The sequence below is a fragment of the Gorilla gorilla genome, chromosome 9 (genome assembly GCF_029281585.2).
Source record: "Gorilla gorilla gorilla isolate KB3781 chromosome 9, NHGRI_mGorGor1-v2.1_pri, whole genome shotgun sequence".
Classification (NCBI taxonomy): Eukaryota; Metazoa; Chordata; class Mammalia; order Primates; family Hominidae; genus Gorilla; species Gorilla gorilla.
In genome coordinates, this window is record NC_073233.2 from 109,935,324 (window position 1) to 109,960,461 (window position 25,138).

Genomic DNA, 25,138 nt, shown 5'->3' on the forward strand with positions numbered 1-25,138 from the left:
ACCAGCCTGGCCAACATGGGGAAACCCTGTCTCTACTAAAAGTACAAAAACTTAGCCTGTAATCCCAGGTACTCGGGAGGCTGAAGCAGGAGAATCACTTGAATCCGGGAGGCGGAGGTTGCAGTGAGCGGAGATCGCGCCACTGCACTCCAGCCTGAGCAACAGAGCAAGACTCCATCTCAAAAAAAAAAAAAAAAAAAAGTAGAAACGAAGATAATTTTCAGTACAAAACAAGAAAAGTGTGTTTTCTATTAAACAGCACGCATACCAGAACAAATGTGGTCTAAAAAACAAAAATAAATAAGCAGCATGTTGTAATGTACTGTGTATGGAAACTTTTTTTTTTTTTTGGCCTTCAAATGTACATTTTAAGGAAAAAAAAAAAAAACAGATGGTAAAACAGAATAATTTCCTAAGTAGTCACATAGACATTTGTCTTCCAAAATAGATAAACCTAATTAATTCAGAATAATCTTTTCTTCAGAAACGTTTGAGTCATCAAACGTAGATAACTGTAAATCTGAGGTTATAGCTCTTGAGACTAGAACATTAACCCATGCTGAGTAATTATTATTAAAAGTTAATGTCAACAAGTATCGATTGGCAATTTGTCTCCAACCCCGACCCCTAGTTTCCCTAACCGCCAAGCCCGGGGTTGGGGAGTGGAGTGGCACAAGCTCCTGGGAAAGACAGGCTGACCTCCCTCCCTGCACCCGCGGCGGCAAGGCCGGAACCCCTGGGTCCCTAGAGACGTGTGGCCCCGCCCCCGCAGCGTCCCTCCGACCCGACGGCCGCCGCGTCTCCATGGAAACGGCCCAGGCATCCACCCAGCCGAGAGCACGATGGCTACTGGGGAGCTCGGGGACTTGGGCGGCTACTACTTCAGGTTCTTGCCTCAGAAAACCTTCCAGTCTCTGAGCTCTAAAGAGATCACCAGCCGACTCCGCCAGTGGTGAGGAACCGAGGCGCAGGGAGAGAAGAGGCCCTTCGTGTTCGCGGCTGGGGAGGCGCGGGCCGGGCGTCGAGCGGCCCGCGCGGGTCGGCGCCATTCTGAGTGAACCCTGAGGCTTCCTGAGTGAACCCCGAACCACCCGGGCAGGGCGGATGCTGTGGGTGGGATCGGTTATCGGTGCGCTCTGAGAGGGTGCCAGCCCCCAGATGATTTCTTTTTCCTCCTCTGCCCCAGGTCCATGCTGGGCAGAATCAAGGCGCAGGCGTTCGGCTTTGACCAGACCTTTCAGTCCTATCGGAAGGATGATTTCGTTATGGTTAGTATGGGGGTCGGAGAGTTCCCTGGGTCTCTGCCGATTTTTAAACTTCCCCCCACGTTGGCATAGATTCTTGTGAACACGCCATTCCTTACTGACGTCGTTTTCTTGGCGTTTGGGAGTAATAAAAGGTGCAAATGATTTTTTTAAAGGAACTCTTACGTTTCGAATCACTCATCATAAATTTGTTTGTCATTTAGTTCATTCTTTCTCTACTTTCAGCATCTTGTATCTTGCCTCAGGGAACTTTGCAGTTCTGGAAGATCGCGCGCTCTCTAGAAGATTAGTTTCTCCCTTTGTTTATTTTTGTTTCATTTTATTTTGTTTTATTTTATTTTATTTACTTATTTTTTGAAACAGGGTCTTTCTCTGTCACCCAGACTGAATAAAGTGCAGTAGCACCATCTCAGCTCACTGCAGCCTGGACCTCCTGGGCTCAAGCTTCCTGAATAGCTGGGACTACAGGTGCAGGCCACCACGTCCAGCTAATTAAAAAAATTTTTTTTAGAGGCAGAGTCTCACTATGTTACCCAGGCTAGTCTTGAATCCCCGGGCTCCCAAAGTGCTGGGGATTACAGGCGAGCCACCACCCCCAGCCTCTCTTTTTCAATAGGCACACCTCATTTTAAGATAGTTTAAATATTATCACACAGCTTTATCGCCGCTTTATTTACTAGCTCCAAATTACTTTCGATTTTTTTCTCAACATCACACCCACTCTGAGAACTGGGCTTCAGGCTCTACCAGCAGTTCCAAATGAGGAATTCCCCCAAAAAAGTTTGAAGCCGTAGCACAGTGATTTGAATAAGTCTTTTGACTACTAGAGGTGACTACTTTGAGAGAGGTAAAACTCACTTGAAAGTTTAAGTTTTGGTGTGTTTGTTAAAATTTAGTCCATTATTTTCAATCCTGTTTTTTTTTTCTCCTCAATCAAATGGAAAATACTGTTACAGTTTATGAAATTATCTTCATTCTCTGCCATTCATGTCCTTCATGCATTGACTGTAGTTTATAGTTTGGCATAACAAACACTTCCTGAGGGCCTATCATGTGCTAGGAATTCCTTCCAGTGCTGGGGATACGAGGAGGAACAAGACAAGAGCCCAGCTGTCAAAGATTGTACAGGCCTTGGCAAGACTACAATAAATGAAAAAAAAAAATCTGATTATTTCATATAGTGATAAGGGCAGTAAAGAAAATAGGAGGAAATGGAGAAAGGAGAACATTAGGTAGGATTGTGTCATAGTTCTGGAGGCTAGAAGTCTTAAATCAAGGTGCTGGCAGGGCCATCATTCCTCTGAAACCTGTAGGAGAGAATCCATCCTTGCCTCTTCCTGGCTTCTGGCGGTTGCCACCCTCCCTTGGCGTCCTTTAGTTTGCAGCTGCAGCACTTTCTTCTCTTCCTGTCAGTCCCATAGCCTTTTCCCTTCATGTGTCTGCATCTCTTCTTCTTATAGAGACACCAGTCATATTGAATTAAGGGCCCCGCATAACCTCATCTTAATTAATTACATCAGCAACAACGCTAATTCCAACTAAGGTCACTTTGTGATATTTCAGGAAGGATGTAAATTTTGGGGGGACACTATCAACCCATAACAGAAAGTAAATTGATTAAATGTCTACCTCCCTTTCCCTAAGATGGTGTTATAGTGCCATTATATTATAATGCTACTGATAATGACATTAATAACATTTCTCAAATACTCATGGTTAGATTATTATGTAGTTTTTTATATTTTTTATTTATACCAGTACTGACTGTCTATAATTTTTTTGAAGATCAGGATTTGAGGACACTGAATTTTAGAATACTGTAAAAATTTTAGTATAATTCATTTATTCAATAAATGTTTGTTGAATATTTACTGTGTCCCTCTAGAGGGTATTAAAAAGATGAAGAGACCTGATCCCAGCTTACAAGGCATATATAGTTTGGGGAGCTAGAAATGTTAAGAAAAAAAAAAAGTCTGAGGCAGGGCATGGTGGCTCACAACTGTAATCCCAGCACTTTGGGAGGCTGAGGCAGGAGGATCACTTGAGCCCAGGAGTTTGAGACCAGCCTGGGCAACATGGTGAGATTCTGTGGCTATTTTTTGAAAAATTTTTAATTAGCTGGGTGTGGTGGCACACACCTGTAGTCCTAGCTACTTGCGGGGCTGAGGTGGGAGGATTACTTGAGCTATGATCGCACCACTGCACCCTAGCCTGGGTGACAAAGTAAGACCCTGTCACAAAAAAAAAAAAAATTTCTCTATTACTTTATGAAGTATTTTTCTATAGCAGTAGTGACTCCAGTGTGCACAGATTCAGCTGTCAGCACTTTTTATATCACATTTATCATTAATCTTTACAACAATCTGCCAGGTTTGGTGTTCTGACTCCCATTTTATAGCTTAAAATTCAGAAAGGTTACATAATTTATGCAAAAACATTCAACAAAGGGCAGAACCCGCATTTTGACTCTAGAAACCATGCTGTTTCTACTACAAAAACTCATTACTGAACAGAGGGTATTGTTTAAACTAGAATTCCAGATTTTGAATTTTCCCTTTCAATTTAAAAACAAATTATGTTCCAAAAATGTATTTGTGAGATGATAAATGGATGGAAGGAAACATTTATCTGGCAAACATCTCTTTAGTTCCTAGGTCTATATAGATGAATAGACACAATTAAAGGGAGGGAAATACCAAAAATTGCATTGCAGAGAGAGAAGTGATAAAATACATACCTGAGGCATAAGGTACTTTGGTGACACAAAAGAGAAAGTGATCATTTTTGACTGAGGTGGTCAGAAGAGCATTTATAAAAGACAGGACTCTTAAGGCAGGGCCTGAAAGATGAGTAGGAATTCATCAGGTAGATGAAGTGGCAAGGATAATGTTGGAGAGATGGGTGGGATAATATTTTAGAAGACCTTTTGTGCCATGCAAAGAAATTTGGACTTTATCTGGCTAAGAAGGAGAAGGTTTTAAGAAAGACTTTAAATGTTAAAATATTGAGATCACCTTGGCAGAAGTGTGGAGGGTGGGTTGTTAGGACTGAGTCAGGAAGTAATGACACCAAATTGGAAACTGTTGTCCTCTAGACAGTTACATGATAATGTCGAGTACCAGTACGGCCCAGATTTAGGAGAAAGGCTTAAGGAATGGTAAGATATTGAGAGTAAAGGAGAGGGGGACATGTAGGATGACTCCCAAGTTTCTGGCTTGGTTGACTCGAGTGGCTGATGATGTCATTAAATGTGTAGAAAACATGGAAGAATTACAAGGAAAATGAGTTCAGTTTCAGGCATGCTGAATTTGAGGTACATACAAGTGGCAGTATTCTAGATAGTTGAATATAACATTTAACTTTGAATTTCAAGAAAGCTCTGGGCCCAGTATATAGTGTTGACATCTTCACCATGGGACTGGGGATGATAAGGAGAATTTTCCACATAAACAACTTCAAGGAAGCGCCTTAATTTACAGAGCTTTCCTGGAAGCCTGCACAACGCTTCTGCTTACATCTCATGACCAGAACTTAGGCATGTGACCAGAATTTAGGCCTCCCACATCCCAGGGAGGCTGGAAATGCAGACTAAGCTAAGCATATTGCTGTCCCAAATAAAAATGGGATTCCTTAAGGAAGAAAGAATTGATATTGGACTAGAAACCATCAGTCTGCCAGATAGATAATATAGTCAAATATATACTTAAATAATTTAGAAATATTGTCTGTCCAGTATGCATGCTGGATGTAAAAATTAAAATAAGAAAATTAAAAATAGAGAAACTTATCTTTTTTCCCCTTACACATTTTTATTTGTTTATTTGTTTATTTTTAATAGAGACAGGGTCTCACTATGTTGCCCAGGCTGGTCTCAAACTCCCAGGCTTAAGCAATTCTCCTGCCTCAGCCTCCCAAAGTGCTGGGATTACAGGTGTGAGTTATCACACCCAGCCCACTTTCACATTTTATGAAACAAGTTTATTTAACATTTTGACATGCATTTTGACATCAGTATCTTTGTTATTACTGTAACTAGTTTAGGAATCATCTTATATTTTTCCAAAGCACAGTCAGCTTTCCTAAAGTTGAGATACAGAAAATCTCTTCTAATGCCTTACTGGAAATTCCATAACAAGCCAGAAATGCAATTTACATGTATTAGGACATTTTTTTAAAATTCACTTATTAGACATATAATTGTAATTTCAATAATGTAACTTGCATTGCCTTATTTGAGGGTCCCTTATAAAGACTCATTTCCTTTGGTTCTAGGTCAATTCACTGCAGGCCAGTTGACCTGCTGCTCCATTTATAATAACATCTAACATGTAACTGTTAAGTTAATAACCTCCAGGAATAATTACTAAATCTGAGTTAAATTTTCTTTTTTTAAGAGATTCTTTCAGAAGGCATAAAATGCATTCAAAACCAATATTAATTGAGGTTAATTCCAGTTTATGTATCTTTTTCAAAATGTACCATTATATAAATTAAAATACTCGGGTGAATATTCTTTTATTTGAAAGACTAAAATGTCATAAGGCAACTTGCTTTTTGTCTAGAAATAACTTTGGGGAAAATTTGTCTTTTTATAATTAAGCATATATGATACCTTTTTGAAAAAAATGTGTTTACCTTTAATTCTTCACCACTAGAATGTAAATTCCATAAGAACAGGGACTGTGTCTGGCTTGGCATAATGTAGACATTTGTAAATAATCCTCAGCTCACATCTCTTCTCTGTTCTTTCTTGTTAAATAGCATTTATTAAATGGTTTTTCATGAAGAGAAATCCCAGGAGACATCTTCCTTTTCCATTTGTTTCTTCCTCCTAAATAACATTAAATCCATCTACTTCTCTACCTCCCCACTTGCTATCTCCTTGACTGATGAGGACATCAGCTCTTCCATGATTACAACAGTAACCTTCCTCCTAGCCAGTCTTTTTCCAGCCCTTCAATTCATTCTCCACACTGCAGCCAGAATGAACTTTAAAGAAAAATAGATGATTCTGATAACTCTTTCCTCTGCTTAAAAACCTTCAGTCTGGCCAGGCACACTGGCTCAAGCCTGTAATCCCAGCACTTTGGGAGCCTGAGGCGGGTGGATCACCTGAGGTCACGAGTTCAAGACCAGCCTGACCAACATGGTGAAACCCTGTCTCTACTAAAAAACACAAAAATTAGGTGGCCATGGTGGCAGGTGCCTGTAATCACAGCTACTCAGGAGGCTGAGGCAGGAGAATCACTTGAACCTGGGAGGTGGAGGTTGCAGTGAGCTGAGATTGCGCCATTGCACTCCAGCCTGGGCGACAGAGTGAAACTCCTTCTCAAAAAAAAATAATTAATTAAAAAATAAAATTTAAAAAAAAAGGCTGGGCACAGTGGCTCTCACGCCTATAATCCCAGCACTTTGGGAGGCTGAGGTGGATGGATCACCTGAAGTCGGGAGTTCAAGACCAGCCTGACAAACATGGAGGAAACCCAATCTCTACTAAAAATACAAAATTAGCTGGGCATGGTGGCGGTGCCTATAATCCCAGCTACTTGGGAAGCTGAGGCAGGAGAATCGCTTGAACCCAGGAAGCGGAGGCTGCGGTGAGGCAAGATCATACCATTGCACTCCAGCCTGGGTAACAAGAGTAAAACTCCGTCAAAAAAAGAAAAACAAAACAAACAAAAAAAAACCTTCAGTGTGGCTGGTGTCGTGGCTCATGCCTATAATCCCAGCTCTTTGGGAAGCTAAGGCAAGAGGATCACTTGAAGCCAGGAGTCTGAGACCAGCTTGGGCAACAAAGTGAGACTCTGTCCGTATTATAAAATTATAAAAGAAAAAGAACTTCAGTGTTTTGCCACTGCCCTTAGATCAAAATACTGATCAAGATCTAGATCGATTTTAGATCAAGATTAAAATTCTTCACTTGACTGCAAGGTCAATTTAACTCCCCAGCCTTATCTGACCATTGCTGCTTCTGGGTCACACCAAACCTCTTCACTTTCCTTGAATGGAATGTATCATCCTTTCTCACCTTACAGCCTTCATACTTACCATTTTCTCTCCCTTAAAAAATGGTAATTCCAGTGGCATACTGGAACCAGTTTAGGAGAGCCTGATTGCTAGACTTTCAGGAATCTTTGTTTGCTGGTTGTTACACTGTTGGCAACTTGAAATCCACCATGGAAACAGGCAAACGCCACAATCAGGGCTTTTTAGGGGAGGAAGAGTGGCCAGTTGTTAAACATTTACCAGTATACCCCTTTGCCCAGCTAACTCCTACTCAACTTTCTGATCTAAACCTAAATGTTCTTTCTATATTAACATTTTTTCCCAATGCCGTTAGATTATGTCTGCCCATTTTGTACTTTGATAGCACCTGCGCTTTTTTGTATTATACATGGCATGTTACTATCTCCTCTCTTACTATCTGCCTGCCCATGAGGGCAAGCACTGTCCATTGGATTTTAGTATTAGGAAGTCAAAGGTACTATTCATTAAGTGATAGGAGCAGATAGAGAGGAACGAGAAGTAGATAAGAGAAGTGAGCCTGGGCTCGGTGGTGCACGCCTGTAATCCCAACACTTTGGGAGCCTGAGATGGATGGATGCTGAGGTCAGGAGTTCAAGACCAGCCTGGCCAACATGGCAAAACCCTGTCTCTACTAAAAATACAAAAATTAGCTGGGTGTGTTGGCGCACTTCTGTAGTCCCAGCTACTTGGGAGGCTGAGGCAGGAGAATCTATTGAACCCAGGAGGTGGAGGCTGCAGTGAGCTGAGATCGAACCATTGCACTGCAGCCTGAATGACAGAGCAAGACTTGGTCTCAAAAAAAAAAAAAAAGAAAGTGAGACAGTTTAGATTCCTCTCTGAAGAAGGTATTCCTCTCTCAAGAGGGAAAAGTGAGTGATCACTTGAAGGGAATGTTGAAAAAATGAAACTATTTATTGTAACAATTTAAACAACAGAGAATAATTCATAGAAAAAGTCAGTGTTATCCCAGTCTACTCCTACTCCCTACCCTCTCAACCCTCCTCTTACCACGAGTCTGTAAGCACCACTTCTGAAGCAAGTAGTTTGATATTCTTTTTTTTTTTTCAAGACAGAGTCTCTCTCTGTCACCCAGGATGGAGTGCGGTGGTGCGATCTCAGCTTACTGCAACCTCTGCCTCCGGGGTTCAAGCGATTCTCCTGCCTTAGCCTCCTGAGTAGCTGGGATTACAGGCACGTGCCACCATGCCCAGCTAATTTTTGTATTTTTAGTAGAGACAGGGTTTCAACATGTTGGTCAGGTTAGTCTTGAACTCCTGACCTCGTGATCTGCCTGCCTTGGCCTCCCAAAGTGCTGGGATTACAGGTGTGAGTCACCGCACCCAGCCTATGATACATATTCTTACATACTTTTCTTTATGCTCATATAAATGTATAGAAGTTTTATTTTGTTTTATCACATGCGTTACTCTTTTTTTTTTTTTTTTTTTTTTTTTTGAGATGGGGTCTCACTGTGTCACCCAGGCTGGAGTGCAATGATGCGATCTCAGCTCACTGCAACCTCCACTCCCCTGGGCTTTAGCAGTCCTCCCAACTCAGCCTCCCGAGTAGCTGGGGCCACAGGTGCACACCACTGAGCCCAGCTAATTTTTTGTATTTTTAGTAGAGATGGGGTTTCACCAGGCTGGTCTCGAACTCCTGAGCTCAAGTGATCTGCCTCAGCCTCCCAAAGTGCTGGGACCATAGGCGTGAGGCACCACACCTGGCCATATACATTACTCCTAAACTACCCTTTTTTTTTTTGAGACGGAGTCTCGCTCTGTCGCCCAGGCTGGAGTGCAGTGGCACAATCTTGGCTCACTGCAAGCTCTGCCCCCCGGGTTCATGCCATTCTCCTGCCTCAGCCTCCTGAGTAGCTGGGACTACAGGCGCCCGCCACCACGCCCAGCTAATTTTTTGTATTTTTAGAGACAGAGTTTCACCGTCTTAGCCAGGATGGTCTCGATCTCCTGACCTTGTGATCCGCCCTCCTCGGCCTCCCAAAGTGCTGGGATTACAGGCATGAGCCACCGCGCCCGTCCCTAAACTACCCTTTTTTAACGGAAAGTATTTATGGTTTTTCCTCAAAATCAATACATAGTCTGTTCAGGGGATGTTTATTTAGTAAGTGCTATATGTTAGGCCCTGTTCTAAGTCCTGGGAGATAGCAGTGAATAAGAAAAACAGGACCCCTCCTCTTAGGGAGCTTACATTCTCTTCTAATACTTTCTTTCCAATAGCTGCATTCTCTCTGATATAGATGGACTATATTTTATTCAACTGTTTTTTTACTGATAGACATTGAAATTGTTTCCAAGTTTTGACACTACAAACCATACTATATTAAAACAAAAAACTCCTTATACCTAAATCTTATCCACTGGTGGTTTCAGAATCCAAAAGTAGAGTTTGTTGGGTGAGATATGCATGTTTTTATTGTTCAAGATAATAGCAAATTACTTTCCCAAAGGGTTATAAAGATTCACACTTCTGCCAGCAGCTTGTGAAAGTGCATGTCTTCTGGTGCTTTCACCAAAAGTTACCAGTCTTTTTAAATCTTGGCAATGTAATGGATAAAAGTGGTATCTTCTGGATTTTATTTTCATTTCTTTCACTGCTCTTGAAATTGAGCATCTTTTCCTAAAGTTTATTGGCTATTTGTGGGATTTTTTTGTTTGTTTGTTTTTTGGGGTTTTTGTTTGTTTGTTTGTTTGTTTTAAGATAGTCTCACTCTGTTACCCAGGCTGGAGTGCAGTGACACAATCTCAGCTCACTACAACTCCACCTCCCAGGTTCAAGCAATTCTCATGCCTCAGCCTCCCGGGTAGCTGGAATTACAGGAGTGTGCCACCATGCCCAGCTAATTTTTGTATTTTTTCAGTACAGACGGGGTTCACCATGTTAGCCAGGCTGATCTTGAACTCCTGGTCTCAAGTGATCCACCCACCTTGGCCTCCCAAAGTCCTGGGATTACAGGCCTGAGCCACTGCACCTGGCCCTATTTTTATTTTTTATATGCCTATTTTTATCCTTTGGTGACATGTGCCACCCTCAAACCTTGTGATGATGTCAGCACATTACCCTTCTGACATGAAAAAAGAAAAATAATTATAAAATAAAAAAGAGCTAGGCTGGGTGCGGTGACTCACGCCTGTAATCCCAGCACTTTGGGAGGCCAAGGCAGTCAGATCACCCAAGGTCAGGAGTTCAAGACTAGCCTAGCCAACATGGTGAAACCCCTTGTCTACTAAAAATACAAAAAATTAGCCGGGCATGGTGGTACACACCTGTAATCCCAGCTACTCAGGAGGCTGAGACAGGAAAATCACTTGAACCCGGGAGGCAGAGGTTGCAGTAAGCCGAGATCGCACCACTGCACTCCATCCTGGGCAACAAGAGCGAAACTCCATCTCAAAAAAAAAAAAAGAAAAATAAAAAACTTTTGTTCCACGCACCAGCAGCTGACTCAAGCTGAAAAGGCAGAAGAAAATTTAGGTTTGTCAGTTTTTCTTACAGTTAGTTTTTTTTTTAATCACTAGGATGTCAGTTTCTCCGTTTTAACATATGTGTTACAAATATTTTCTCTCAGTCTATTATTTTTCTTTTATTTATTGCTCTTCACAGACATTATGTTTTCTGGCTGTCCAGCACATTGTAAACAACCATGCAATTTGGGAGTAACTTTTGGGAAGTCCAAGTGAAACCTCCCAAAATGCAAGGAACTCCCTTGCATCCAGATAGTAAGCGTGGGACCTAGGTTTACAAACAGACTCATCAGTGCAAGACTGGAATTTTGAAGTGAGCAACTTAAGGAAGGAGGCACACACAGAATTCATTTCTTTGGCAAAGGTAGTGGCAGAGACCACTTTCAGGCCAGACAGACCTGGCACAGCAATGGCCTAGGTTAGAAGGGAGTGATGGTGATGTCTACAGCCATACCACCCTGAATGTTGGAAGCTAAGCAGGATTGGGCCTGGTTAGTACTTGATGTTTATGGCCATACCACCCTGAATGTACCTGATATTGAAAGCTAAGTAGGGTTGGGCCTGGTTAGTACTTGAATAGGAGAAAGGGGTGGTGGTGGCTTCCTCTAGTGCTTGATGGGGCTGTTGCTTCTCAGCCTTTTGGCTAAGATCAACTGTAGTGCTTCGTGGGGCTGCAGCAACGGTGACAGTTTCCTCTTGAGGGCAGTTCTGCATATGATTTTGGATTGTTCCCGGGTCCAGCCTTCAGCCTGATGCCCTCCACCTCCAGAACATTTTGTGGACTCCCTGAGATGCTTCTAATAAATTTTCTTCTGCCTTTTCAGCTTGACTCAGCTGCTGGTGCCAAGAACTAAAACTCTTTTTTATTTTATATATTTTTTTCTTATTTCATGTCAGACTGACAATATGCCAACATCATAACAAGGTTCGAGGATGGCACATCTCACACATACCTGCGAAAACGCAGTCATCATGCTCATAAACTACAAAAGGATCTGGAACTAAAACTCTTACCTGCTTTGTTGGCTTTTGCCATACAGAAAACGTTTCATTTTTAGGAAGTTAGATTTTTCACTTTTTTACGTGCCTTTTGGAAAGAATTAAATTGGCAGTTACTTTTGGATTTAGATCTAGTATGTGAGTTGTTACTAAGGCAATTCAATAAGCAAGATTGAAGGAAAACAAAGTTTTCAAATATTATATAACCTCCTAATGTTTACTGTATATCATTATTTTCTAAATTAAGTTCCAAAGACATCTGTACTTGGACACACAATGTTCATACTGTTCCAAGTTGAATGTGATAAAACTTCATTTATTTATAAACTCTTTATTACTCAGACATTTTACCAATTTAAAATTGTCCTTTCTATTTGAATTAAAGGAGATTATAGTTATTTTATGTTAATTTTTACTATCACTTATAATAAAATATCTAACTTATTCCCCTCAAATTTGTATTTTAGGCTTTTTTCAAAGACCCAAATGTTATTCCCAATTTGAAGTTACTTTCAGATTCTTCTGGACAATGGATCACATTAGGTAAATAAAATTTTCATCTTTTCAGATACCATTTTACTATTAAAACAAAATTTTGCCTCAGGAATTTTCATTATTAAAATATAAATTGTGAATGACTCATCTGTTTGATACATCAAGATCAAGTATGACCAGCTGTGCCAGGCCTGCCCTGCATCTCTTTCCTGGGAGTCTACTGCTACTATCCTGGCTTAACACATAAGAGCAATTTTTCTCTCTTTTTATTCATATAAAAGTATTTATTGTGTATTTTCCATGTACTCTGCTAGATATAGGGAACATTAAGGTAAATAAGAAAACCTGTACTAAATGAACTTGATATGTTAAAATGTGTGTGTGTGTGTGTGTGTGTGTGTGTGTGTGTATGAACTAATGTGTCAAAGGTGCTACCATAGAAGTGTAGCCGAGGGCCGGGCATGGTGGCTCACGTCTGTAATCCCAGCACTTTGGGAGGCTGAGGCGGGCGGATCACTTGAGTACAGGAGTTCAAGACCAGCCTGGCCAGCATGGTGAAACCCCATCTCTACTAAAAATACAAAAATTAGCCAGGCGTGGTGGCGAGCACCTGTAATACTAGCTACTTGGTGGCTGAGGAAGGAGAATTGATTGGACCTGGGAGGTGGAGGGTTGCCGTGAGCTGAGATTGTGTCACTGCCCTCCACCCTGGGTGAGAGAGCAAGACTGCCTCAAAAACTAAAAAAAATGTAAAAGTGTGGGCAAGAGTGGTCAGTTCTGCCCAGAGGGAAAAGATCAGGAAAGAGTCCACTGATATTGGGATATTTGGGCAAAATGTAAATTGAGATGAGTACATGGGTACATGGATTTCTCACAGAGGAATCAGCCAACCACAGGACTTTTTTTTTTTTTTTTTTTTTTTGAGTCCGTGTCTCACTCTGTCACCCAGGCTGGAGTGCAGTGGTGCCTCCTGGGTTCAAGCAATTCTCATGCCTCAGCCTCCCCTGTAGCTGGGATTACAGTCGTGGGCCCCCACACCCGGCTAATTCCCGGCTAATTTTTGGTTTTTTGCTTACTTGTTTTTTGAGACAGTGTCTCACTGTCACCCAGACTGGAGTGCAGTGGTGTGATCTCAGCTCACTGCAACCTTCGTCTCCCAGGTTCAAACGATTCTCCTGCCTCAGCCTCCCAGGTAGCTGGGATTACAGGTGTGTGCCACCACACCCAGCTAATTTTTGTGTTTTTAGTAGAGACGGGGTTTTGCCATGTTGGCCAGGCTGGTCTTGAACTCCTGACCGCAAGTAAATCTGCCAACCTTGGCCTCCCAAAGTGCTGAGATTACAGGCGTGAACCACCGTGCTCAGCCTAAATTTTTTTTTTTTTTTTTTTTTTTTTTTTTTAAGTAGTGATAGGGTTTCGCCATGTTGGCCAGGCTGGTCTCGAACTCCTGGCCTCAAGTGATCCACCTGCCTTGGCCTCCCAAAGTACTGGGATTATGGGTGTGAGCCACCGCGCCCAGCTAGATTATATTTTCATAATGTATTATTTCATAATACATTGAAAGAGCCAGAAATTTTTTTTAAGAAAATTACCCAAACACTTAAACACTTAGTAACACTGACTTAAGTCCCTTCAATAACTCTTGGGACAAGGAAGAAAGCAGAGAGTTAATATAAGACTATTTTGGGAAAAAAAAGATGAAAGCTATATTTTAAATTTTAGGTTGAGGTATCTTAGCAACAGAATGAATAAAAGCAACGTTCCATTTAGAAGGAGAATCTGATTGGTGATATGGATTTATACTCAATAAAATGCATTTTAAATTAGATTTTTTTTTTGTTTAGGGATGTATTTTGGTAAATTACACAAAAGTAACTTAAAGTATTAGTCAAGAACAAGATTACAAACAGTTCATGATGTTAGACTTAGTAGGTCAGATTTTATTGCTTTTGGCTAAAGACTACTGCAAAATTTATAGAGCGAAAAGCTGGTGCAGACTACTTACAAAATTAAACTGAGTATCTGAGAGAATATATTTACCCAACTCAAAATTTTCAAAAGGAAATAATGAGAGCCATGTATCACAGTGTTTATAAAACATGTTTACAGTAACTTCAGTCAATCTATTTGAAAAAATAAGGCTCACTGAAATAAGTGCTCAACCCTCTCCCCATGTTAGTACATACACAAAATAGCATTAACTTTATACTAATTTTTGAAAAAATCATTGCAAAAAGAGGTTCTCAAATGTCTCATGTGCCTGACTTGATGAATTATAAATACTCTGAAAAATAGGACAGAAGAATAATAACACTATTTCAGAAGCAGAAGTTCTAGTGGAATGTTAGTACTCTTCCACTAGCTCATTTTTATCTCCTTTTACTTTTTCTTTTTCTGCTATATTTCATATTCTGAAATACCCCCCTCTTATTTTCCTCTGGGGCCCTTTTAAAGCAAAAGAAGCAGCTTTTTAAAATAGGTGAAGAGACATTCTTTTGGGAAGTGAACCAGTTCTAAAGAAAGTGATGATGGAACCTCCTTCACTGTGCTGCACTCCCTGGAGATTGCCAGTTGTCGGTGCTGTTTTATCCTCTCAGCCAGCCGCCATAGCTCCTAAGTTTAGATACACTTTGTCTTTTTTTAATAACATATAATGGATGCTTCCTATGTGCTCAGCTAAGGGCATCATACACATTACCTCCTTTCATTCATGAAACAATGCAAGAAAGGTAGTATTATATATCACTATTTTACAAATGAATAATCAGAGGCATAAGCTAAGTAATGTGTGCAGTTTTACTCGACTGAGTGAGCAGAGGATCCAGAATTGAAGACATTCACCACTTCACTCTCCTGCCTCTGTCACTTCCACGTTGATGGGGTTGCCAGAAAAGTACTAACTTAAGACACCAAATGATAAGGAGGCACCCAGTGTTTTATAATGCTAGCACTAGGGAAAAACTGTATTCTTTCTGTATATGATCATAGTGATGCATTACTTGTCTTATAAATGCTGGGGACATAATTTAATGAAATTCCTACATAAAAAATAGCATGTGTTATGGAGTGAGTTGTGTCCCCACCCCCAAATTCATATGTTTAATCCCTAACCCTTCAATGTGATGGTTTTTGGAGATGGGGCCTTTGGAAAATAAATTAGGTTTAGATGAGGGCACTAGGGTGGGGCCCTCATGATGGGATTAATGCCTTTATAATAAGAAGTAAAAGCACTAGAGCCATCTAAGTGCACAGAAAGAAGACAATTTTCTGCAAGCCAAGAAGAGTGCCTTCACCAGCAACTGAATCATCTGGACCTTGACCTTGGACTTTCTAGCCTCTAAAACTTTGAGAAATACATGTCTATTGTTTAAGCCACCCAGACTATGGCATTTTGTTATAGCAGCCCAAGCTGACTAAGATGGATCTTGGTACTGAGAAGTGAGGAGCTGCTGTAACAAATACCTAAGAATGTGGAAGTGGCTTTGGAACTGAATGATGGATGGAAGCTTGAGGTGCATGTATACGGACACTATGGGCAATTCTGGTGATAGCTCCCCAGGAAATAAGGGATATGTTATTGGAAACTGGGGTAAAGGTGATCTTTGTTATAAAGTGGCAAATAACTTGGATGAACTGTTTTCTATTGTTTTATGGAAGGTAGAACTTATAAGTGATGAAATTGGAGATTTAGCTGACAAGATTTCTAAGCAGAGTCTTAAAGTAATGTCTTGCTTATAGTAAAGTATGAAAGAAGAGAGTGAATTGCAGAAGGAATTGTTAACCAAAAATGAACAAACATTTGAAGATTTGGAAAGTTTTCAACCTATCCTTATTGTAAAAAATGAGAAAGTTTGTTCTGAAGAGAACACTGTTCAGAACACTGAACAGCCATTTGATAAAGAGATCATGGGTATGACTTATGGACTTAATGAGCCATTTCAACAGAAGTCAGGAATAGAGATGGAAGTATATCAGCAGCAAAGACTCTGCTAGTTTGAACAATGAGATGAGATGAAGGAAGGCTGTTGGCCTTCTTAGATCCTGCAAGACTGGACCATAGAGCTATTGGGCTGTGAACATGCGCTATTCTTCAAGAAAAGGTTAGAAAGACCCCGAAGCAATTCAGAGATCTTCAGGGCCATCAGGGCCACTGCCTCCATTTCAACAGGCCAGATGGCCTCCAACCAAAGCCTTGGAGGCAGGGCCACCCTGCAGAGCATACGGGCTAAATTGGCCCTGTGGAACCTTGGAGATTGGGCCACCCAGAGCCTTCAGGGCTCTACCGCCACCAGGGTAGAAGCAAGACTGCCACCTCAGTGGGTCCAGAGGCAGAGGATCAAACCAAAGAAGATTATCCTTGAGCATTTAAGATCTAAAGGAATTTGACTTTCCACGTTAAGGGCTTGCTTGACATCTGTCACCCCTTTCTTATTTCCTGTTTCTCCCTTTTGGAATGGAAATGACTAGCCTACGTCTGTCCCACCTATGTATTTTGGAAACACATACCTTGTCCTTCTTCACAGGTTTACAGCTGGAGAGGAATTTTGCCTTAGCATGAATCATACCTCAAGTCTACCCATATCCAATTTTTATGATATTTAGGAGAAACTTTGGACTTTAGAGTTGATACTGGAATGAGTGAAAATTTTGGGAGCAGGACAAGGTGGCTCACCCCTGTAATCCCAACACTTTGAGAGGCCAAGGTGGGAGGATCACTTGAACCCAGGCATTTGAGACTAGCCTGGGCAACGCAGCAGACCCTATCTCTACAAAAAATTATCTGGCTGTGGTGGCACACACCTGTAGTCCCAGCTATTCAGAAGGCTGAGGCAGAAGAATCACTTGAGCCCAGGAAGTTGAGGCCACTGTGAGCCATGATCACATCACCACACTGCAGCCTGGGTGACAGAGTGAGACCTTGTCGAAGAAAAAAAGAAAAAAAAGTTTGTGGGGCTGTTGGAATGGAATGAGTGTATTTTGCATGTGAGAAGAACATGAATTTGGGGTCCTAGTGGTTACATGTTATAGACTTAATGACTGAACTATGCCTTTCTTAATTCATATTTTGAAGTCCCATGACCATCCCTCCTTCTACCTCATTGAAACCCAATTATTTCCCAAAGGCCCCATCTCTAACTACCATCACGTTGAGGGTTAGAGCTTCAATATATGAATATTTGGCCATACAGTTCAGTCCATAGAAAATGCTATTTTTTATGTCTCAATATATGAATTTTGAAGGGATAGAATTCAGTCCACAGCAAATGCTATTTTCATATCTCTTATTAAGTGGTTTGAACTTAATCATATTTTTTCACCATCCAAACCCTCCTTCCACTCCCCAAATCAGAGCTAGGGTAGGCTAATTAAAATGGCATGCCTGATGTCAGTCCCTCCTCCTGTGTCCACTGACCAATCTTCAGAAACTATCGGGCTCTACACTGGTCTTGTTTTTTTGGTCTTTCAACATCACCTAGAACTCCTCTTATCATTTCCTATGGTCTCCTTTTTTCTTTATCTAATCCCTCAGAGGATCTTACCTCTAAACAAAGGAAGCTTCTTAGCAGCATAGCTTTTGCAATTACTGAGGCATACACAGTTCCTGGCTCCAGGCATCCTTCATGCCTCCACATGAGCCCAGCTCAGGACATAGAATAACAGGTCCTAGCATGACTCTCAAGTGGACAGCCAAAAGAGCTAGTGTAAGCATGCACCAGCATTACTTACTCTTCTTAAGCACAAGCTACTTCTCAGGTCAGAGATCTAGCAAATGTATCCAGGGTAGGGATACACCGAGGGCCACCACACCTAGGTCTACAATCTTAGAGCTTTGAACAAAAGAACACCACCCCTCTTCTATCAGAATGAGAGTGTGTATATATGTGTCTACATAGAGACTGATTCAGTGATCGATGGAGGTAATAATAAAAATATTCATTTTAATCTTTATGACTTTCTGTAATTTAATGGGACCTCTAGTAGCAGAAAATCCATTCCTGAATGATAAATTCAGGAAATAAGTGTGGGATAGGGAATGGAGGATAGGGGCAAAACTAAGTCTACAAGAGAAAAATAGACGAAATGCCGTTATTTCAGTTTTCTGTAATTCTGAATTTGTGATAATTTGATTAGGGCCTGATTTGAAATTTACCTTCACTTAGAAACCGTCTTTTATAGTAAATACTATAAATGAGATCCCAAGGGAGAAATTTTTTGTTTATTTGTTTGAGATGGAGTCTCATTTGGTCACCCAGGCTGGAGTGCAGTGGCGTCATCTCGGCTCACTGCAAACTCCACTTCCCAGCCTCCCGAATAGCTGGGATTACAGGAACCTGCCACCACATGCAGCTAATTTTTGTATTTTTACTAGAGATGGGGTTTCACCATGTTAGCCAGGCTGGTCTCGAACTCCTGGCCTGGCTGGTCTCAAACTCCTGACCTCAAGTGATCCACCTGCCTCAGCTGTCCATAGTGCTGGAATTACAGGCGTGACCCACCACACCAGCTAAGAAATTTTTAAATGAAGGGAAAATGTTTTCAAGATACACTCAAGGACTTTACAAATGCTCATCAATTAAAATTTTTGTGGCCAGGTGCGGTTGCTCATGCCTGTAATTCCAGCACTTTGGGAAGCCGAGGCAGGCGGATCACCTAAGGTCGAGAGTTCAAGACCAGCCTGACCAACATGGAGAAACCCCATCTCTACTAAAAAATACAAAATTAGCCAGGCATGGTGGCGCATGCCTGTAATCCCAGATACTCAGGAGGCTGAGGCAGGAGAATCGCTTGAACCAGGGAGGCAGGGGTTGTGGTGAGCCGAGATCACGCCATTGCACTCTAGCATGGGAAACAAGAGCAAAACTCCATCTCAAAGAAAAAAAAAAAAGTGAGTTATAAAGCATTAAGCATAATAGGAATAAAAAATCATACGAAGCAATTCCTATGCTTTTATAGGCAATTCTGATAATATATGCTTAAGAATCCTCTACTACATTTTTTTAAATGTATTTCATTTTTAAGTATCCTCTAATTTATATTCATCTAGTCCAGAAATGGTGAGATTTTGTTATAAACTTTTTTTTTTTTTTGAGACGCAGCCTAGGCTGGAGTGCAGTGTCGCAATCTTGGCTCACTGCAACCTCTGCCCACCAGGTTCAAGCAGTTCTCCTGCCTCAGCCTCCCTAATAGCTGGGATTACAGGTGTGTGCTACCACGCCTGGCTAATTTTTGTATTTTTAGTAGAGACGAGGTTTCGCCATGTTGGCCAGGCTAGTCTCGAACTCCTGACCTCAAGTGATCTGCCCTCCTTTGCTTCCAAAACTGCTGGGATTACAGGCATGAGCCACCATGCCTGACCTTGTTATAAACTCTTAATGATTAACAGAAATGAAGAAGCTACAAAATAAGAATTTAATAAAATTCATAAACTAATATATATTTTAAATATATCAAAAATGTCATATTTGTTAACTTCCTAGAATTTCTGCATAGCGATTTATTTTGGAAATAGTTGAGAATACTAAATTAATTTTTCTATCTCCATTCTTTATAAAATATCTTTTTTCAGGAACTGAAGTGAAAAAAATTGAAGCTATAAATGTTCCTTGCACACAGCTTTCAATGTCATTTTTTCATCGGTTATATGATGAAGATATTGTACGAGACAGTGGACATATTGTTAAATGTTTAGATTCTTTTTGTGATCCATTTCTCATTTCTGATGAGTTACGAAGAGTAAGTACAGAATTTTAAAATTTCGCAGTGGAATTTTATTTCAGGAAATGCAAAAATGGCAAAAACTTTGCCTGCTTAAAGCATAAAATACTTTGTCATAAAATACCACCTATTTATAAGTAATGATCAGTAATAATCCTAACGTTGGTAGATTTCTACTTAGATGGCACTTTAACCGTCAACTTAATTATTTGTGTATTTTAGTAATTCTCAAATAGGTGCTACTAACATCTGATGGGTAGAGATGCTGCGAAACGTCATATAACTCACAGGACAGTCACAACAAAGTCATCTGGCTCAAAATATCTATAGTGCTGAAGCAGGGAAGTCCTGGCCTATTTAATAAGGCCATTTTTGCTCAATGTGGGCCTTTTAACTTATCAAATGAATATTAAAAACATCCCGGAGCTGGGCACAGTAGCTCTCGCTTGTAATTCCAGCACTTTGGGAGGCTGAGGTGGGTGGGTGGTTTGAGCCCAGGAGTTCAAGACCAGCCTGGGCAACATAGCAAAACCCTGTCCACAAAAACTACGAAAGTTAGCCAAGGCTGGTGGCTCACACCTGTATTCCCAGCTGCCCGGAAAGCTGAAGTCCCAGCTGCTCGGAAGGCTGAAGTGAGAAGATTGCTTGAGTCTGGGAAGTCAAGGCTGCAATGAGCTGTGATCATGCCACTGCACTCCAACCTGGGCGACAGAGCAAGACCTTGTCTCAAAAATAAACTTAGATAAATAAATAAAAACATCCCAGGAGTAAAAGAATCTTTTTATCTCATTGCTAGTATCAACAAAGCCATTGGATTAACTAAATTCTATTTTGTTTCAGTGAAAAGTACACTGAACTTGGAATTAAATTATATAGATTATTTACCTGATTCCTGATTTATTATTTAGAAGATAATAATCTTAGGCAAATTTCTCAATCTTTTGAGCCTCAAGATCTTATCTATACAACATGAAGATGAAAGTGCCCATTCTACCTTCTTCCTAAAATCATTGAGAAAATTAATTGAAGCATTTACATGTACCTTTTAGAAATATCAAATGCTGTTAAAATGAAATGTCAGCTTGGACAACAGAGCAAGACCCCCATCTCTACAAAAATATGAAGAAATAAGCCAGGTGCAGTGGAGCGCACCTGTGGTTCCAGCTACTTGGGAAGCTGAGGTGGGAGGATTGCTTGAGCCCAGGAGTTTGAGGCTGCTGTGAGCTATGATTGTGCCACTGCACCCCAAGACTGGGCAACAGAGTGAGACCTTGTCTCTGAAAAACAGAAAAAAGAAATGTATTATTGATATTATCATCGTTGCAATTATTGAGAGTATTAAAGCAGTTAAAAATGAGGGCTTTCATGTCAAATAGCCATATGTTCAAATCCAGTCTTTGTCACTTAATAACTGATCCTTAACTTCTCTAAGCTTCAGTTTCTTCATCTATAAAGTAGGCATAATGTGAGAATTATGTGAGATAATGCACTTACTCTGCTTAGCACAATGGCTGGAGCTTAGTAAGTTTTCCAAAATATTAACAACTACTATTAATTACTACTGTTATTATTATCCTCAATTAAGAGAGAAGGGAGATGTACAAGTCTGATGTATTACAAATCCAGATAGCAGTGAACTAGGGAAGCTACTGATCCATCATTCCGGACACAGGAATCTTGTCTGTAGGAGAAAGGGAGGTATCCAACCAGTCTACACTAAGGCAATACCTAAAAGCACTCATTAACTTAGTTAAAGAAGAAAATAAAATTAACTTACTGAGAATACCCAAATACACACAATTGAATGAGACTACATATAGTTTGCTCTTAGGTAAATGAAGTATATCTAACGTGAGATAATATAAATAATATACATGGCTGGGCGTGGTGGCTTACTCCTGTAATCCCAGCAATTTGGGAAGCCAAGGTGGGCAGATCGCCTGAGGTCAGGAGTTCGAGACCAGTCTAGCCAATATGGCAAAACCCTGTCTCTACTAAAAACACAAAAATTAGCCAGGTGTGGTGGTGGGTGCCTGTAATCTCAGCTACTTGGGAGGCTGAGGCACAAGAATTCCTTGAACCCGGGAGGCAGAGGTTGCGGTGAGCCGAGATCACACCACTGCACTCCAGCCTAGGTGAAAGAGCAAGATTTCATCTCAAAAGAAAAAATTAAACAAAACAAAACAAAAAATACTATGCAGTAGGGATCTCATATTAATTTCTACTTCTCCTTACCAAGGATTGGAAATTACTAATCAGGAAATGTTTGGTCTGGGTTTCCCTCCTTTTGGATACTACTGTCAGCTCTTCTCTCTCACACTTCTTCTCAGGCATAAGGGTCTAAAGACCCTTACCTCTAATTTTAGATAATTCACTGTCACTTCTACAGAAAGAGCATCATCAGTGGACATTTTTTAAAAAAATAAGTATTAGTTTTCCAACAGAATACTCTGCAAAACTGCTTGCTGTCTGTCTTATTTATTGCCATGAATAGCACCTCTGTTCATGAAATGCTGGAGCTCAGTGTTTTTCTACTAGTTGCCTGTATGGCTTGCTCTTGGGTTCATTGCTACTCTGTGGCAATAGGGAGGAAAGGCTTTTAACTTGGTTGCTTTCTGGCTGATAAAAAATAAAACTAACATCCAGCTTCAGCCTGAACTAAAAAGGGTCCCCCATTGTGCAGCACTACAGATTCTATTGGCTCACTGTAATGTAGTAAGTACTAATAACCACTTTCCTGACTGTGGCTCAGAAGTGTGACCTCTGTCTAAGAGCTATATAGCTGAAGAGATCTGTATGTGAATGGAGAGGGAGAAAAGCCATAGAATATTATGTTTTCACATTCATTCCAAAAAATTTTTAAAAATTATTATATTTTTTTAAATTACACAGCCTAGCCGGGCATGGTGGCTCATGCTTGTCATCTCAGCACTTTGGGAGGCAGAGGCGGGTGGATCACTTGAGACCAGGAGTATAAGACTAGCCTGGCCAACATGGTGAAAACCCGACTCTATTAAAAATACAAAAATTAGCCAGGCATGGTGGCATGCGCCTGTAATCCCAGCTACTAGGGAGGCTGAGGCAGGAGAATCACTTGAACCCAGGAGGTGGAGGTTGCAATAAGCTGAGATTGTGCCACTGCACTCCAGCCTGGGTGACAGAGCGAGACTCCATCTAAAAAAAGAAAAAAAATTAGCTGGTCATGGTGGCGTGTACCTGTAGTCTCAGCTACTTGGAAGGCGGAGGTGGGAGTATTGCCTGAACTCAGGAAGTTGAAGCTACAGTGAGCCAAGATGGCACCATCGCACTCCAGCCTGAGTAACAGAGTGGGACCCTGTCTCCTCCACCCCCAAAAAATTGCACAGCCTAACCAGTTCAATATATGAGAGTATTCATGTAAGAAATGTGTTAACTATTCATTCCTAAGTACTTATTCACCTTTCTCTTAAGCCAGATCTTCAGATAGTTGCAAACATGGGCCTCAATAACACATCATCATTTTCTTACAGAGGGAGGGAAAGAGGGAGGAAGGAAGGAAGTGGAGATGTGCAAGTGTTACATGTGGCACACCCAGAGAGCAATTAAGTATGGACTGCTTTCCCTTACCTATATTTTCCTAGACATATCTAACCTTGGTTTTCATCAAGGCATTATAAATAAACTGTGTATGGACAACACCATAGAGTTGAGTTTTTTAAATACTTCTTATATGCAAAGACCTGTTGGTAAGTTTTCTGTAGAGACTGTGAATGAGCTTAATCAATTTTCATAATTAAGTGCACTTGCTACTAGACAGTGATTGTTGTATAATTCATTGTTTTCCTCTTACCCTTGTATGGTAGTGTTAAGTGTAATGTACAATTTTGATAGCCTTTCTCCATCTAGAGTTCCTTTCTGTTTGTTTATTTATTTACTTTTGTCTCTATTTTGTTTATTTGTGCTCTGGTATTTATTTCCTTATACTAACTTATGTTTGTTCTTGCTTTTTTAGTTTCTTGAGGTGCATCATTAGATTATTTGAAGTCTTAGTACTTTTTTGATGTAGGCATTTATTGCTGTAAACTTCTCTTTTAGCACTAATTTTGCTATATTCCATAGGCATGGGTATATTATATTTCCATTTTTATTTGTTCAAGAAAGTTTAAATTGTTCTTCTGAATTTGTTCATTTACTCACTGTTCATTCAGGAATGTGTTGTTTGTTCTCATGTATTTGTATAGTTTCCAAAATTTCTTTTGTTATTGATTTCTAGTTTTATTCCATTGTGGTATGAGAAGATACTTGGTATGTTTTCAATTTTTTAAGTGTGTTGAGACTTGTTTTGTGACTCAGCATATGGTCTATCCTGAAGAATGTTCCATGTGCTGATGAGAATAGATATTCTGTAACTGTTGGATGAAATGTTCTGTAGATGTCTATTTGGTCTGGAGTGCAGTTTAAATCCAGTGTTTCTTTATTAATTTTCTGTCTAGATGATCTGGCTAATGTGGAGAGTGGAGTGTTGAATTTCCCAACTATTACTGTATTAGAGTCTATCTCTTCTGTTAGCTCTAATAATATTTGCTTTATATATTTATGTCTGCTGGTGTTGGATGCATATATATTTAGAATAGTATATCCTCTGCCTGAATTGACCCCATTAGCATTATATAATGAGTTTCTTAGTCCCTTTTTACTGTTTTATTTACAGGTCAAGTGAGTTTGCTATGGGCAACATATAGTTAGTTGGATCATGTTTTGTTTTGTTTTTTAATCCACTCAGCCAGTTTACACATTTTAAGTGAAAAATTTAGTCTGTTTATATTCAAGGTTATTACTGATATGTGAGGACATAATTCTGTCATTTAGTTAATTTTTTTGGTTATTTTGTATATCTTTTGTTCCTTTTTCTATTTTTGTTTGTCTTTGGGGTTTGGTGGTTTTCTTTAGTGGCAATATTTGAATCCTTTCTGTGTTTTCAAATTTTGCTTTCAGGTATAGGTCTCCCTTAACCATTTCTTACAGGGCAGGCCTAGTGATGATGAATTCCTTCCATTTTGGCTTGTCTAGGAAATACTTTCTCTTTTATTTATGAAGGATAATTTTGCTGGGTATAGTATTTTTGGCTGATAGTTTTTTTCTTTGTTTTCTCTCTCAGCACTTTGAATCATCCCA

General features: G+C 40.3%; 1 protein-coding gene, 1 non-coding gene and 1 pseudogene across 4 annotated transcripts in view; 2 read left to right on the forward strand and 1 right to left on the reverse strand.

Moving 5' to 3' along the window:
- Positions 1–645: 645 nt before the first annotated feature.
- CFAP300 (cilia and flagella associated protein 300) overlaps positions 646–25,138 on the forward strand; it is a 37,861-nt gene continuing 13,368 nt past the window's right edge. For 2 of the 3 annotated variants that reach the window (XM_004052022.4, XM_055356129.2), the window contains exons 1-4: positions 646–952; positions 1,187–1,268; positions 12,241–12,316; positions 19,836–20,002. In XM_004052022.4, coding sequence (XP_004052070.1) covers positions 843–952; positions 1,187–1,268; positions 12,241–12,316; positions 19,836–20,002 — 435 coding nt within the window. In that variant the 5' untranslated portion in view covers positions 646–842. The remainder of the gene's footprint in view (positions 953–1,186; positions 1,269–12,240; positions 12,317–19,835; positions 20,003–25,138) is intronic. The other variant, XM_055356130.2, reaches the window with a different exon arrangement.
- Positions 10,290–10,380, forward strand: LOC115936412 (uncharacterized; annotated as a pseudogene).
- On the reverse strand, positions 11,666–11,769 carry LOC115936401 (small nucleolar RNA U13). The gene has a single exon (XR_004071891.3). It is a non-coding gene; the product is annotated as a small nucleolar RNA U13 (small nucleolar RNA).